The sequence below is a fragment of the Setaria viridis genome, chromosome 9 (genome assembly GCF_005286985.2).
Source record: "Setaria viridis chromosome 9, Setaria_viridis_v4.0, whole genome shotgun sequence".
In the NCBI taxonomy this organism is placed as follows: Eukaryota; Viridiplantae; Streptophyta; class Magnoliopsida; order Poales; family Poaceae; genus Setaria; species Setaria viridis.
Window position 1 is genome coordinate 34,280,790 of NC_048271.2, and position 13,906 is coordinate 34,294,695.

The 13,906-nt window shown below is 42.8% G+C and overlaps 1 protein-coding gene across 1 annotated transcript; it reads right to left on the reverse strand.

The window, feature by feature from the left end:
* Positions 1 to 473: 473 nt before the first annotated feature.
* On the reverse strand, positions 474 to 8,111 carry LOC117836487 (protein ENHANCED DISEASE RESISTANCE 2). Its single transcript, XM_034715926.2, has 21 exons — positions 7,609 to 8,111; positions 7,446 to 7,499; positions 7,158 to 7,223; positions 6,880 to 6,986; positions 6,017 to 6,093; positions 5,802 to 5,918; positions 5,678 to 5,718; positions 5,491 to 5,591; positions 5,294 to 5,389; positions 4,882 to 4,946; positions 4,686 to 4,757; positions 4,415 to 4,570; positions 3,150 to 3,370; positions 3,027 to 3,072; positions 2,785 to 2,939; positions 2,573 to 2,674; positions 2,023 to 2,067; positions 1,573 to 1,713; positions 1,312 to 1,407; positions 1,085 to 1,186; positions 474 to 984 (listed from the first exon to the last, which is right to left on the reverse strand). The coding sequence occupies exons 1-21, from the start codon at positions 7,846 to 7,848 to the stop codon at positions 886 to 888; spliced, it is 2,199 nt and encodes a 732-aa protein (XP_034571817.1). The 5' UTR covers positions 7,849 to 8,111; the 3' UTR covers positions 474 to 885.
* Positions 8,112 to 13,906: the final 5,795 nt, after the last annotated feature.

The following is a 13,906-nucleotide window of genomic DNA, read 5'->3' on the forward strand; positions in this document are numbered from 1 at the left end:
CCACTGAATTCATATTTGAGAGTACTTTATATAATAGTATTTTTAAGAGAAATAATAGCCAAAATATGTTCTTACAAACCGCATCTGGTCCATCCACACTTTACCAGAAGAAAAGGAGATAATAGTATAATACTATACCGATTTTGTAGTCATTGGCAACGTGGTATATAAGAGAAATAAGGGTCAAATTATGTTCTTAGGCACCGCAGGTCCGCAGCTAGTCTAACCGACCTTGCTAAAAGAAAAGGAGGGTACCATGCCAAATAATTTGGCCCAAATTTAAGATCAATAGCAATTTGAGTACATGATCTTAACGACCCTCACCAAAAGAAGAGGGAGTACGTTAATAGTCTACATACATACGACTGGTACGTGGTACGAGTACATTACAGCAGTACACGTACATACCATATGCTTTTATGATTACGTTACAGAATTACACACAAGAACAATACAAGTAATGGAGAATGGTGTGGTGTCTCAAGTTACGATTTCGATAAGTATATCCATTGCCATCTCAATTCTTTTCCTACTACTAGTCCCAAGCAACTCTGAATGTGCCCCCCGTTTATTCAAACCTGACTTAGCCCCTCCCTGCTTCTATTCCTAACTCTAATCTCTCTCTCTTTTATATCTCCAACACAACCCATTATAATACCTACACAATTCACGTCAGGTTTGCAATGCCTAAATGTGCAATACAATACATAGTACATGCATAGAAACATCCTCAGTTTATTAACTCACTCACAGGACGAGGAAGGTTGCATGAGGACCGGCCCCTGGAGCCACCTTTATCTATGTTTCCTAGTATGCTGTATACGTCTGTCAGAGATTCAAGCAAAGCCGCTTCATAGCGGCAGCCCAATGCAGTACGAGCTTTGGTTAATCCTCAAGCACCGGAACTACTGCAGATGACAATTCAATATGCGACATGCGAACTGCCCCAATCAACCGTTCTGGGAGCTCCTCGTATGTATTACCCTGCCGACAACATTCAATTTAGCACTTCAGCCAATGTTGAATGATTATTTCTTACGAACAAATGATTCAGCGTAAACAAATTAGTGGCAAAGATGCCTACCTGGACAAGGAAAGCCATGTCCACAACTAGCGTCGTTATCACACCACATACAAGCCCCAAGACTCCATTCGCCACTGTAGACGAGCCAATGTCCACATCTATCTGCACAGGTCCATCACCATAGAGCAACATAAAACATGTGTTAAGTCCGTCCAAGTCCACATCCTATTTCTTAGCCAAATTAAAAGGGAGACAAACATAAGCATCAGAAGAATTCTGAGTCTTACTTCTAAGTAATTTGCTCCGCGGATATAGGTAATGTCAACTGCCTTGCCTAATAGACAAGGTGTGCTGCCAACACTTTGGCGGACAATCCATGAGCCCTGAAATTCGAGGTGCATTACATCAGACAAAAGGATTTAAATTCACCAACAATTTGTAACAAGATTAAACTTGTTCTTTCTTTTGCCCTTCCTATTTCTTCATTTTTTCACATGGATCTCACAGGATTTCTAAGGAATGATGGATAGTGATTGAGAAAACTTTACCTTAGGTACTGATGGTATCAGCTTAAACCTACTATTCCGAAATTCGTCATCGCCATCAACAAACCGTTGCAATAAGGAATTTGGTATCAGTTTCTTCGTAACAAAGTAGAAAACCATACTATAGTTTGTTGTGCCAGGAACCTGCAAAAGTAAACATAGTTGCATCATCAACAAAACTATGGAAAATGCAATGTCAGCATTTGATATCACCCATCATCGCTTGTTCACAAGTCACAACAACAATGAACAATGATAGTATTAGTATTACAAGACACGTCTATCAGGAGCAACAACTAGAAATGAGTAGCATAATTAGCGGATTGTCCTTTCAAACTAGTGTACGGTGCGCACAATACACCCAAAACATGCGTATGTATGCAAAGAAGATAAAGAGCAAACAAAATATGGCTTTGAGTCATTTTGTTCAGTAATGTCCATGGTAATACTTACTTGTAGATTTATAGCCAATGCAAACAGCCCCTTCTCAGCCGCTACCTAGAACCGAAGCAAAAGGTTATCAAAAAGGGATAAAATCACAACTTAGCAGGAAAACTGAGCATTCATGGACATCAAACATAATACTCCCTCTGATTCCACATGTAAATCGTTGACATTGACACGGTCTCCAATATGACACATTGACTTGCAATTTTTGTAAGGCATACTATTTTAAATAGAGAAAGTTATATATTATGAAAATATCTTCTATGATGAATCTAGTAACACCGAGTGTGGTTAATCTGTACAACTTTGCATACATTGATGAGTCAAGTTGAAGAAGTTTGACTGACTAGAATCCTAAAACGACCTACTTTTGGAATTGGAAGTAGTAAGAAAGAACAAAAATATGGCTCTTGGTGCGACAAATGATGCTGTGTTAACAAATGACCAAACAAGGGCTTCCACAGAAAGTAGCAACAATAGTTCAGTTTCAAAAACAGAGGGCTAGCTCCTCCACTGTGAGGGTGTTCATGATATCAGAATTCAAACACGAACTCACTTGAACCACACAGCCTTTTCTTCTAGCAACATGGTCCATTCGCTTTGTATCTTTAAACCAGTCAACAGCAACAAGCTCCATAAGAGGCTTTCCTGCCGGAACCTATATAATGAAGAACAAAAATCATAAATAATAGGGCCTAGAAAACAGCCAAAATGATACTAAAGCAGTACTAGCAAGATAATGAGTTCTCAGATGAGGAAGATCAAAACCTTGCTTTTGTCATATACAAAATTCTTGCTTCGAACTCTGAAGTTGTTCCCATCGGATATTCTCCAGCAGTCACGACTGTTATCACGGTCATCCCGACGTAAATTCCCAGAAAACCCAGATAAATCAATCTGATCTGAATCCTCCTCATCCCGCCCTAGATAGAACTCATAAAGTCAGCTAGAACATGTGAAGTAGACTCTTGTTTGTACAGATAATGAAAGAAAATGGGATATTGATATACCTGGCTCTGGCTGTCTAACATCTGCAGCATTCTCACGAGTTGATGGCTGCATGGAAAATATAATCTTGTTTAAAAAATGATGGAAAAAAAAACCACTGGAAAAACTATAATTAACTGATCAACCTCTTGTTCAGATTCAGGTATCAGAAATTCGTCATCTTCATCAGACTCCTCCTCAAGAACTGTAGAATGTCTGCTTGGATCCATCGGTAGGCTGGTTTGCGTAGTATTCTCTTGTGCTTTTTTGCCTTTCTTTGAAGAAACAGATGGAGTCATGTTGACCATAACAGGAATCCTAGGAAGCACTTGACTCTCATCACTTTGTGAAAACCATTCCCTGAGCCCTGTAAGCAAGGCACGATGAATAAAAGAGCACATGCAATTTTCAGTTTCCCAGAAAATGAGGGAAAAACATGCTGGGCATCCACAACCATAAGTGATATAGTGTTTTCAAGGCGACAAGGCGACCTAAGGCAACCTGTGTACGCCTTATCGCCTAGGCGACAACGCGGACCTGTTCCCCAAGGCGAGTTGGGTCCGCCTGGACACCTAGGCGACGCCATTGAAACACTATATATCTAAGCAAAATGAAATGGAGTATGGTAGGTTTGCTACTTGCTGAGACGGTAAAATACATGCTGAGTACTTGGTGGCAATGAATCTAATGATATGCCAATTTTTGCAGTATTATGCAACTCAATAATATTGCAAAAATTATGTAATATGCTTGAATGGTCATGCACAAGAAAAGCTCAGAAACAGTCTCCTAAGCATGTGTCATGCATGCAGCATATGATGGCACACATAAGGATTATTCTTAGCTCTTTGAGGCTAAAAGAGGGATTGTACATGGCAACCCAGTGAGCTGCAGCCTAGAAGTAGGATGCAGAATGAGAAAGGCTTCAGAAACTTAGGAATTCTACAGTGATAATCTGTTGGGTGATTGAACCTAAGGTAATCTTGTAATGATTTGTTGAAGGTGGACCACCAAACTGCATGAAGGACTGGGCAAGGGAAAACAAGAAAGCATTTCTCCAAACATCATCTGCAACAGAAAACATATACTACTAGACTACTGGTTATTTTCGTAAGCGTCAGAATTTATAGCAATATCAGTCATTTTACACACCCCGGAAAAGAACTCACTAATGCATCTGATGTTACATGCAACTGTTCAGCTCTTAGCCACCTAAAATGACCAAACATAAAAGTTTATCTACACTGGTCAAGTCAGCAGCCTCACACAACAAGGTCTCATTTCAATTGAGAAGTTACTCCAAATCCTAACCAAGAACAAGATAAACCAGATACTTTCTCCAAGTACCATCTACAACACAGAAATTAATTAAGATGCCATGCAAAAACTCATTTCAGAAGCTTATTTGTACCAGCAACACTGTTCAGCATATGAAGGAGGCAATGCTGCTGAAACGAAGGTACATAACCAACCCCCCAGCCCTTCAAATCTATCTGCATAAGATGCTGCACTTGTGTTCGGGTTCTTCCATTACGGGATTTCAGTGGAGAAATGTTGAAGCCACCACCTGCAATAATGCAAATGAGAAGAAAATAATTTACGAAAAGAAGCCCTGGTTGCTATAAATCAGCACAAGTTGCAAATGTTGTGCTGCAATGAAGTCATCAGAGCAATTTCCTTACTCTCAATATCTGCCCTTACAAATCCTGGTTGTGGACCACAGTTTGGGTGCTCTCTGGATTGAAACAGCACAACTGCAAATAGAAGTTACTAAATATTTCAAATAGAATTAATAAAATAAATGACTACGCATTCGTGTACACATCTGTAGCATGGGAACATGGCTATCTGTAAGCCCAAAAGTACCAGAGTACCAACCATAGCTTCCATCATCATTACGCCGCCAATAGCGCACATAACAAAGATCGCGAGGCCAAACAAACCTAGTAAAGTATTCATCAAATCCATGTTAGACTCCACAAAACTAAATAAATGACTCTGAAATTCACAAAAATGGGATGAACTTTAATGATGAAATACAGGAGCGAAGCTAAATAGGCTCAGTAACAGACAATGTCAGTATTTAATCTATGTTCCCAGGAACTATATTTCAATAAATTTGCACCAGGCAATTTAACAAGTCAGCAAAAGTATCTTTAGTAAATGTAAGATAATGGCATGTCCATTTGTGAGCTAAGAAAAAAAATGTGTCATGGTTTTGCAATGAATGCACAGTTCTTCTGCTGCACAAGGCAAGAGAGGAACATTTCGAGCAAAAGGAGAAACATACATTGGGAACCAATCCAGTTGTAGCCTATGGTATAGTATTGCAGTGTGGCCATCAACCTCCTCTACTAGACTACCATACTGGAAGCTGCAGTCCCACCTTACAGAACATAAAAGAAAACAATATAGTTTAAGGAAAAAGAATAATGCACAATGGTATAGTTGATTTCAAATTTCAAATGTGAAAACAAGAGAAATTACTCAAAACGTGTAGTATCCATGCTCATGACAAGCTGAAATATAGCCTCGCAGGAGGCTTCAACCACACCAACAGCCTTCATTGCCCTGCTACAGCTTCGTGCCTACGAATAGCACACAACCATCAAGCAACATGAGAATGTGGCCATCTATTGAAGCCTGTACATACTTACAACCATCAACAACTTACAAGGTAATCAACATCTTGGAGCTCCTCAAAAATGCGGAGGCCTGAAGAAATCAACACCAAATCAGAAGAGCAGCCTAGTTACATAGAAGAGAAAACGAGTTACAGGCAAAACAGAAGTTCTTGCCATTCTGGCATCTGACAAGGCGCCAGTGTCCTCTAGAGAAAACTTGGTCAGGGCTTCCCTGATTAGATATTCCCAAATCATTTTCACGGGTCCAATCATACAATGATTCTGGAGGGCCTACAAAAAGCAACAATAGAAAACTTATTTGTTAAGCACTGAAAAAATATATATATGAAAGGGAACAGACAAGCCATGTTAAATGAAATGTTACAGACCATTCCCAATTGTTGTTCTCCTTAGCAATGATCGCTGATTCTCCTCCTCCTCCTCCTCTTCCTCTTCATGACTGTACCTGCCAGGTGAGAATATGGGCACATGTCATTTTGGAACAGGCTACAACTCTACCGTATTAATGTATTATCATGCAAAAGATGGAAACTAATAGAGTATGAGGTGTGCCGAGTATACACAAACTTGAGTTCAAATGCTATCAACAACAAATCTTTTCTTGATTTTGTTGTGGTGTTATAAAATCAGAAACCACCGCAGGACCTAAGAGCCTGCTTGGTTGGGCTCCAAAATTTGCCCAGCCAAAATTAGGGCAAGCCCATAAATTTTGGCACTTGTTTGGTTGGCACCCAATGAAGTGATATCCTAAAGACCATGCCCAGGTTTCGGCAGAAAATTTTGTCATGCCTGCGTTTTGGCATGCCCAAGATTTGGCATGGCAAATTTTGGAACCAAACCAATCAGGCTCTAAGTGCTAGTGAGTCGAGACACATGCTTACCGTATTTAGTTATTTAAGAACATAAGAGGTTAAAATGTTTAGATCACATAGTAGCATCTCAGAAGAACACTAACTGAACATAAATAATCATCCTGTCAGAATGTGATGTTTCAGAAATACTAGCTGTTGACAGCCCCAATAAGATAGATGGGAGATGTACCCAAAGCATTACCAAACTGGTACAAGCAAATTATTAGCAGAGAAGGGCATCAAAAGGAATACTTTGGCCGCTGATGGTGACGGGTTCAACATAGAAACAACCACAACATGAAAAGGGCAAAAGCAAAAAAGTGGTACAAGTTCAAATAGAAGCATAACTGGTAACAGAACCATGGAAGTCAGCTACTTACTGACTTTCGTGGTCAGAGGAAGAAGACTTCCTTCCATTTTCTAAGCTAGCCTTTTGCTGCGATGAGCTAAAAGCCCTGTTGCCATCACTCTGTGCTGCTCCTTGTTGCTGCAACCGTTCAGAAGAAACAATTTAGGTACAACTGGGGGTGCAGTGAGCAACTAAGTAAATTACAGGGAAATTTGGTGTTCCGTAGATTCATAAGCAATTTCATGTACTGCTAGTACTTTGTAATAGAATAACAAAATTGGCACGGCTTAGGATTTGCACACGTCAAACCTGATCAATGACCATCTCAATTTTCTCCTTCCAAATTAGAGCCTCCTGTATGTTGAATGCCGCCATCTGGTACATGTCACAGAAAGGGATGGGTTAAATGAGTGCTATATTTAAGCGAAGGCATGCAGAATGCAATGCCAGAGAGCTTCCAAAAACATTTAGACACAAAAGAGGTGAAATGGGGAAAAAACACTTTGCAGTGATAGGAAGCAGCTTGCAATCTAGTGGTCTACTGTTGAATGCACAAATACAGAGAAGTTACTCCCAATGGATGAGTTATGAAATTACCGTGATGCGGTTGTGCTTCTCCCTTTTGTTGTAAACGCACAAAACGTAAAGCATCTGCAGCAGGAGGCGTAATGCCCGAAATGGGTCATCATCATAGTATTATTTAGAACAAAAAAAACAAGAACACCACCAAAACGAAGAAGAGAAAGGAAAAAATTAATACATGTCCGTGGTGCATCTTGAGCCCCCTGTCCTCGACCCTGCAGTTGCCGTCGATGGGGAGGGACTTGATGGGGAGCTTCCCCCCGACCTTGTCAGCTTTGTGCTGCGGCTTGCGCTTGTAGTAGGACAGCATCCGCGGCTCCAGCACGAAGTAGCGGGTGTGGACGAAGGATCGGCCGATCTTGCGCCGACCGTAACGGACCATCCACCCCTCGTACACCACCGACGAGGACGACGACATCCTCCTCCTCCCTCAGATCCCTTCCCTTCTCTCCTCAGTAGCACGGGGGCAGCATCAAGCGGCGATCGATTCGATCCACCAACCGCAGCAGCAGGAGCAGCTGTTGCTGCTCTGCTCTCCTGGATTCTTCTCCCCTCCGCTTTCTTCTCTAGAACAGTGGACTCCTAGTCGTCTTCTCCCTCGGCCTCGGTGAGATCGAAGGGCGGATGCAGAGGAGAGGCCATGGACGCGACGCAACCAACAAAGCAGAGTGCGAGTTGCTGGGCCGGGCTTATTTGGGAGGTAAAGTCAGTCACGTGGCCCATATGTTCCCGGCATCTGCCACTATCCTTGACTTTGACCAGATGGGCTAAGCTCTATCTCAAAAAATAAAAGGAAACAACAAAAGGCTCATGCCTATGCGCTTTCTCTTAGAGAGAGAGAGAAAGATGGGCTAAACTCTTTCCCAGATGTGCAGTGAAGTTATTCACCGTTTTTCCTCTGAAAAAAAAGTTGTTCAACCTTTTTTCCGTTGATTCAATCATAATGAGTCCATCAAAAAAAATTTAAAATTATACTCCCTGTTAGCGTTAGTAATTCGGGACGGAGGGAGTATAAAAGAACGGTGCACTTATTTTATTTCCTTCAAGTTGGCGTGTACCAATCCCCCATTGTGTCAGGCCATGGCTTTTTTAGCTAGAGATGCTGAAACTGAAAGCGGCGAGTACCAATCCCTCGTTGGGATTGTATGAGCTCAGCGTCTAAAAGCTGAAACATATTTATTAAGAAAAACCTGAAACAAACCATCCCGACTAAGATTTTGGGCGGATTGCTGGATTGTGAAATTTGAACAAGCTAAATTATAGAATCTAGGGTTAAAACCTAGCTGTTTGTTTCTGTTAAAAATTATAAAAGCTGAAATCCATAATCTATTGCTAAACATGCATTGTCTATATACCCTTGGACTTAACTTTCTTGATTTGTATTTAGATGAATCCATCAGGATCCAAAAATTCCCATGAGCTAGGTAGGAGAGCATTATTTTTAGAGCATTATTTTTAAGGTAAAACGAGGACACCACACCACACGTCCTCTACGCATTAAGAAATACTTCCTCCATTTTAAATTGTAGGTCGTTTTGATTCTTCTAGTTTCATAGACTTTGCTATGCATCTGGACATACACTATATCTAGGTTCTGAATAAAAATTATGCACTTAGAAAAGTCAAAATAACCTACAATTTAGGATGGAGGGAGTAATTGGGAGGCTTCACACCTCTAGTGGACATGAATATCTGAGCATTATTTCACCATAAGTTTTCTTATATGATGTTATACATACTCATCGTCTCAAGCTTAGGACTTATTTGATTGGACTAAAATTAGTTCCTACCAATTTCATCAAACCATTTGAATTCCATTCTAACTCATAGATGATTAAACTTATGATTAGTTTTAGATAAACACATTCATGGATTGAGTGAAAAATAAAGTAAATTTTACCTCAATTCCATAAGTATTGATTGGAGGGAATTACCATGTTTCCACACAAGGACTTAGGTTTGGGCCTACTAGGTTAAATGTTTTCCGACTGTTATTTACTTTCCAACGCTAAATGGATGTGTGAACAAGTCTTTTGAAAGATATATATATATATATATATATAATAAATGATTTATTTTTACATAATTTTTGAATTTGAGAATGAATTATTTTTTGAACGAATGGAGTAAAGAGATGAGATACTAAGAGCATCCTTAATGGGAGAACGACGTACGTTGAGGCAAGAGAATAAGGAAAGTCAAAAAAAAATATGAAGGGTTTAATGAAGCCCGTGCGGTAGAGATGGCGGCCCCAAACTATGCTAGCATTTTGCTTTTTCAGGTTCTCTTGCCTCCATTTTGATCAAATAGTTACATCCATGGGCGGACCAAAATCCCGGCTTGCGTTGATATTCCCTTTCTCTTAACACATATACATATTTGTACTAGATGATTATTTTAGTTCCAAACTATCAATAATTACAACTTTATTTTATTTTAAAGGTTGATATGTTCGTGTGAATTTCTTATTTGTAGGCGAAAAGAATATTTTTGGGTCCGCCGCTAGTTACATCATCTGGTTACATCATTGCTACATGTGGCGGGTTACATCATCAACGGACTAGTAGGCTCTCGAATTTTTTTTATTTTTAAACTTTTTTAAAGAAATTTTTAAAAACAATCCCTCCCCAACTTTATTTAGGGTCACGCCATGCACCGTGGGGTAGCGTGACAATGCTACCACGCCAGAGCCTTGCCACATGCACTGGCGCGACAAGCTTGTCGCGCCAAACCGCCTGGCACGGCAGAGGCTACATCCAGGCCAGCGCGCCCCCTTCTCCTTCCCTCTCCCTCCTTTCTTCTAGTTGTTGCCCCTGCCCAAGCCGGTCCTTCTCCTCGCCTCCGGCCGCCGCGCCCACCGATTCACCCCAAATTCGGCGTTTTGGGGTAGGAAAAGTGGGGGGAATCAATCCCCGCGTCCTTGGAAAGGTATTCCCCTACTGTTTTTCTTATTTTACCATTGCATTTTGTAGATATTTGAACAACTAGATTAGGCTAGGGTTACGGTAAGATGTTGAATGTTGAATCAATGCAAGTTCATGTTGATAGATCGGAGTCGCAATACACTTGTAGGTATCGTTCTGCCCCTGGATTTGACGTTTAGAAAATGTAACGTATGCTTGATTTGAGATTTTGGTAATGATTTAGTTGGAGGCATGCAATGTAGATGAATGATAGAATTGTTGTTATCGTAGTTAGACCTATTCTTTGGCAACACAATGGTATTGTTGAAAAAATTGATCACTTGTTGTGTAGGTGTGATGTCAGCGACCGGGTATGAATACAAGCGACGCATTGAAGCGTCTCCACATCAGCGGAGACTAAATGTGATACAAATATCAGTCCCAGGAGACTAATAACACATTTATTCAACAGAGGATTCATAAACCGTACAACTTCCGAGGGAGCGGGCGCGAAAGCCACGTCGAAATGATAAGTAAATAAACAACAGCAACGAGCCAAACTACTGTCAAGAGACAGCACTTGGGACTACACGGCAACGGAAGCATTCTGCAAAAGCCAACACCACAGGTAGTGTTGGGTGCAGAAGCGACCTTCTACTCGAAATCCTCGGCGACGAAGTCCGGATCTTCCTCTGAAGCAACAAAACAAGGGTGAGTACAAAAGTACTCAACAAGTCCAACCCTATCCATGGAGGGGGATACAATCAAGAATATGCACAGGATATACCAAGGATAAGGCTAAGGTTTATTTGCCATAAAGCTAGGTTTTTCAACACATGCAGGAGTTTCATTTTCAAAAGGGTTTTCACAAAACATTTTCTTTGGTAATCGAATCAATAAGAGGGGTTGATCCTACACAAAGGATCCAAATTTTAATGCTACTGGACTCCCCATCCACAATAGCTCACGGCACAACTGCCGGACACCTTCCAAAATTTGACTCACACCATGGAAACCATCCATCACCCAAACACTAGTTATGTGTCTAAGCCGTAACTCGTCCAATACCGTGGACACGGCTACCCGGATAGGTTTTAACTCTCAGAGGTTGTACACTTTACCCACAAGTAGGGTACCGCATCACAATCACCTTAGTGTCGGTGCAGATCCTATCAAAGCCATTACCCACCTTAGCTAAGACTGACTAGCCAACACGGTAGTAACCAAGGGGTTAACGACCATCCAATGAGGTTTTAACCGAGATCTAAGTTCACAAAGTTTTAAGTCCTTCTCCATGGTCTCCCATTGCTGACCAGCTCTCCTGATGGCAAACAGACCAGCTAGTGGGATTTATGCTAAGCCACCGCCCACACAACGGTCGAGTGGTTGCACGATAGTGGGTTAGGCAAGATGGCACATCAACTCGGTCTTTAACTGTGATAAGATGGATATCTCCCAACCTTGCTCAACCACAAAGATACGAGCCCAATCTTATTGGCATTTCACACAAGAAACACCCATCCATCTCATCTAAGCATCTCTTTTCTTTATTTCCGAAAACCCATTTCTCATTTGAAAACACTCACACATTTATTCTTAAATAAACCATTGCCATCATGATTGAATTGAGTAACAAGGTCCTAAGAATTGAGTAACAAGGTCCTAAGCATTCTACCAGTAATTATCATCCAAACAGAGCACATCATATTTAGAGATAATTATAGGACAATCAAGGAATATTCATAGCAATCAAGGGGTGGCTATCCAACCATGTTTCAGCAGTAAAACAATATGCAATTTTATAAAACAGGCCAATAGGTTGTGTTTGAAAAACTAGGAATAAATATGCATCAAAGGGTGAGATTGGACTTGCCGTCCTCGTAGTTGGCTAGAAGTTCTTGCTCGCAGTGCTGGTCCTCGGGCTCGCGGTCAAACTCTTCCTCGTGCTCTTCCTCGGGTACTCCGCGATCTATGGCACACACAATCGGGCACACAATAAATAAAAGAAAATTAAAGTTTTACTTGTTGAGCTTCGAACAGAGAACGCGAATGGAAAATAGAAGGAATGCGTATTTCCATGGGATTTGGAGATGACTTGGTGTTTAGGGGTTAAAACAGGGCTTAGGGGCTTAACTGCGAGGACCTAGGGACTAGTTTGTAAATACTTTTGTGAGGTGGAGGGGCTGATCTGTGAAAAGAGTTTGAGAGAGGTGGGAGGGCTGTTTTGTGAATGGAGAAGAGTTGGGGGTTAGATCGAAAAAAAAGGGGGAAGTTTTGCTTTCTCCTTCCCCTGGGCACGGTACAGGGAGAGGGGGAGGAGATGGCCGGCGGCGGCCGGCCAGCCGAGCCTCGCCGATGGCGAGCCGAGTGGTGGGGGAGGTAGAGGAGGGTGAGGGGGTCCCATTTGGGGCCTCACCTTGGTGAATCGGCAACGGGAAGAGCGGCGCCGGTGGTGGGCAGGGAGGCGGCGGCGCACGGGAGAGGGGACAGTGCGCAGGAGCGAGACAACGACGCCTTGGCACAGGAGGGAGCAAGGAGAGGGGCGGCGAGCTTGTGGGTGGCGAGGGAGGCCGGGGCATTGGCCCTTTTACAGCTGCCGGCGGAGGTGGGGAGCGGCCGGCGGTGGGGGCCTGGAGCCGGTGGCAGTGTAGCAGCGCGTAGTGATGCAGGTAGGGGCCGGGCGGCGCAATGAGCGGTGTCTCTGGGTATGGGCCGTCGGCGGGGGAGCTGGCGCGGTATGCGGCGCGGGAGGGGCCGGGCAGGCGCGGTGGTGCGCAGGGGGCCGAGCGCTAGGGCTCGCGCGGCCCGAGGGGCGCCGGCGCGGCTGGCGGTGCCGCGAGGTAGGTCCCGGCGGTGTGGGTCCTGGGAGTGCTGGCGCGCGCGGCCAAATGGGGGGAAAGAGGGCCAGCAGGGGGAGGGGCCAGGCGTTGGAGGGAGCCACAGCCAGGGCCGTGCATGACCAGCTAGGAAAGAAGGGAGGAGAAGGAAGAAGAAGGAAGGAGGAAGAAGAAGGAAGAAAGAAAGAAAGGAAGACAGAGAAGGAAGAAAAAGAAAAGAGAAAAGAAATAGGAGAAAATGAGAAAAAGAAAGGGAGAGTCAGTGGTGATTGCGGGAAATGGTCGGAGCACGCGCGGCGGTTGGTCGACCGGCACGGGGCAAAAATTGCGGAGAGGATAAAATGGATAAAAAGGATGGTTGTCGGCTTTGGGTGACGGGACGGCAAAATCGCCGGGAAGATGGGATTTTCCGGGAGCTCAACGGTCGAAAGATTTTGAAAACAATTTTTAACGAGTGTTTTGGGTTGGTGAATTTTACAGATGTTACACGCATGGACTATATGCAGTACCCAACTGAGTCGGATGAGGATGCTCCCGTACCTCCAGCCCTTCCTTGTAGATATGGCGTGCCAGCCGAGGTGAAATAATCAAGGCACCCTAAAACCACAGGAAGAGCTTAATATATGTGCAAGTGGAAATTCAATCCTATGCCTAGAAGCCCTTGTTATTTTTTTCAGTGGATAGATGGAATCGAGAAATATGATCCTAGGATTCACCTATTCCCATACGACAAGAC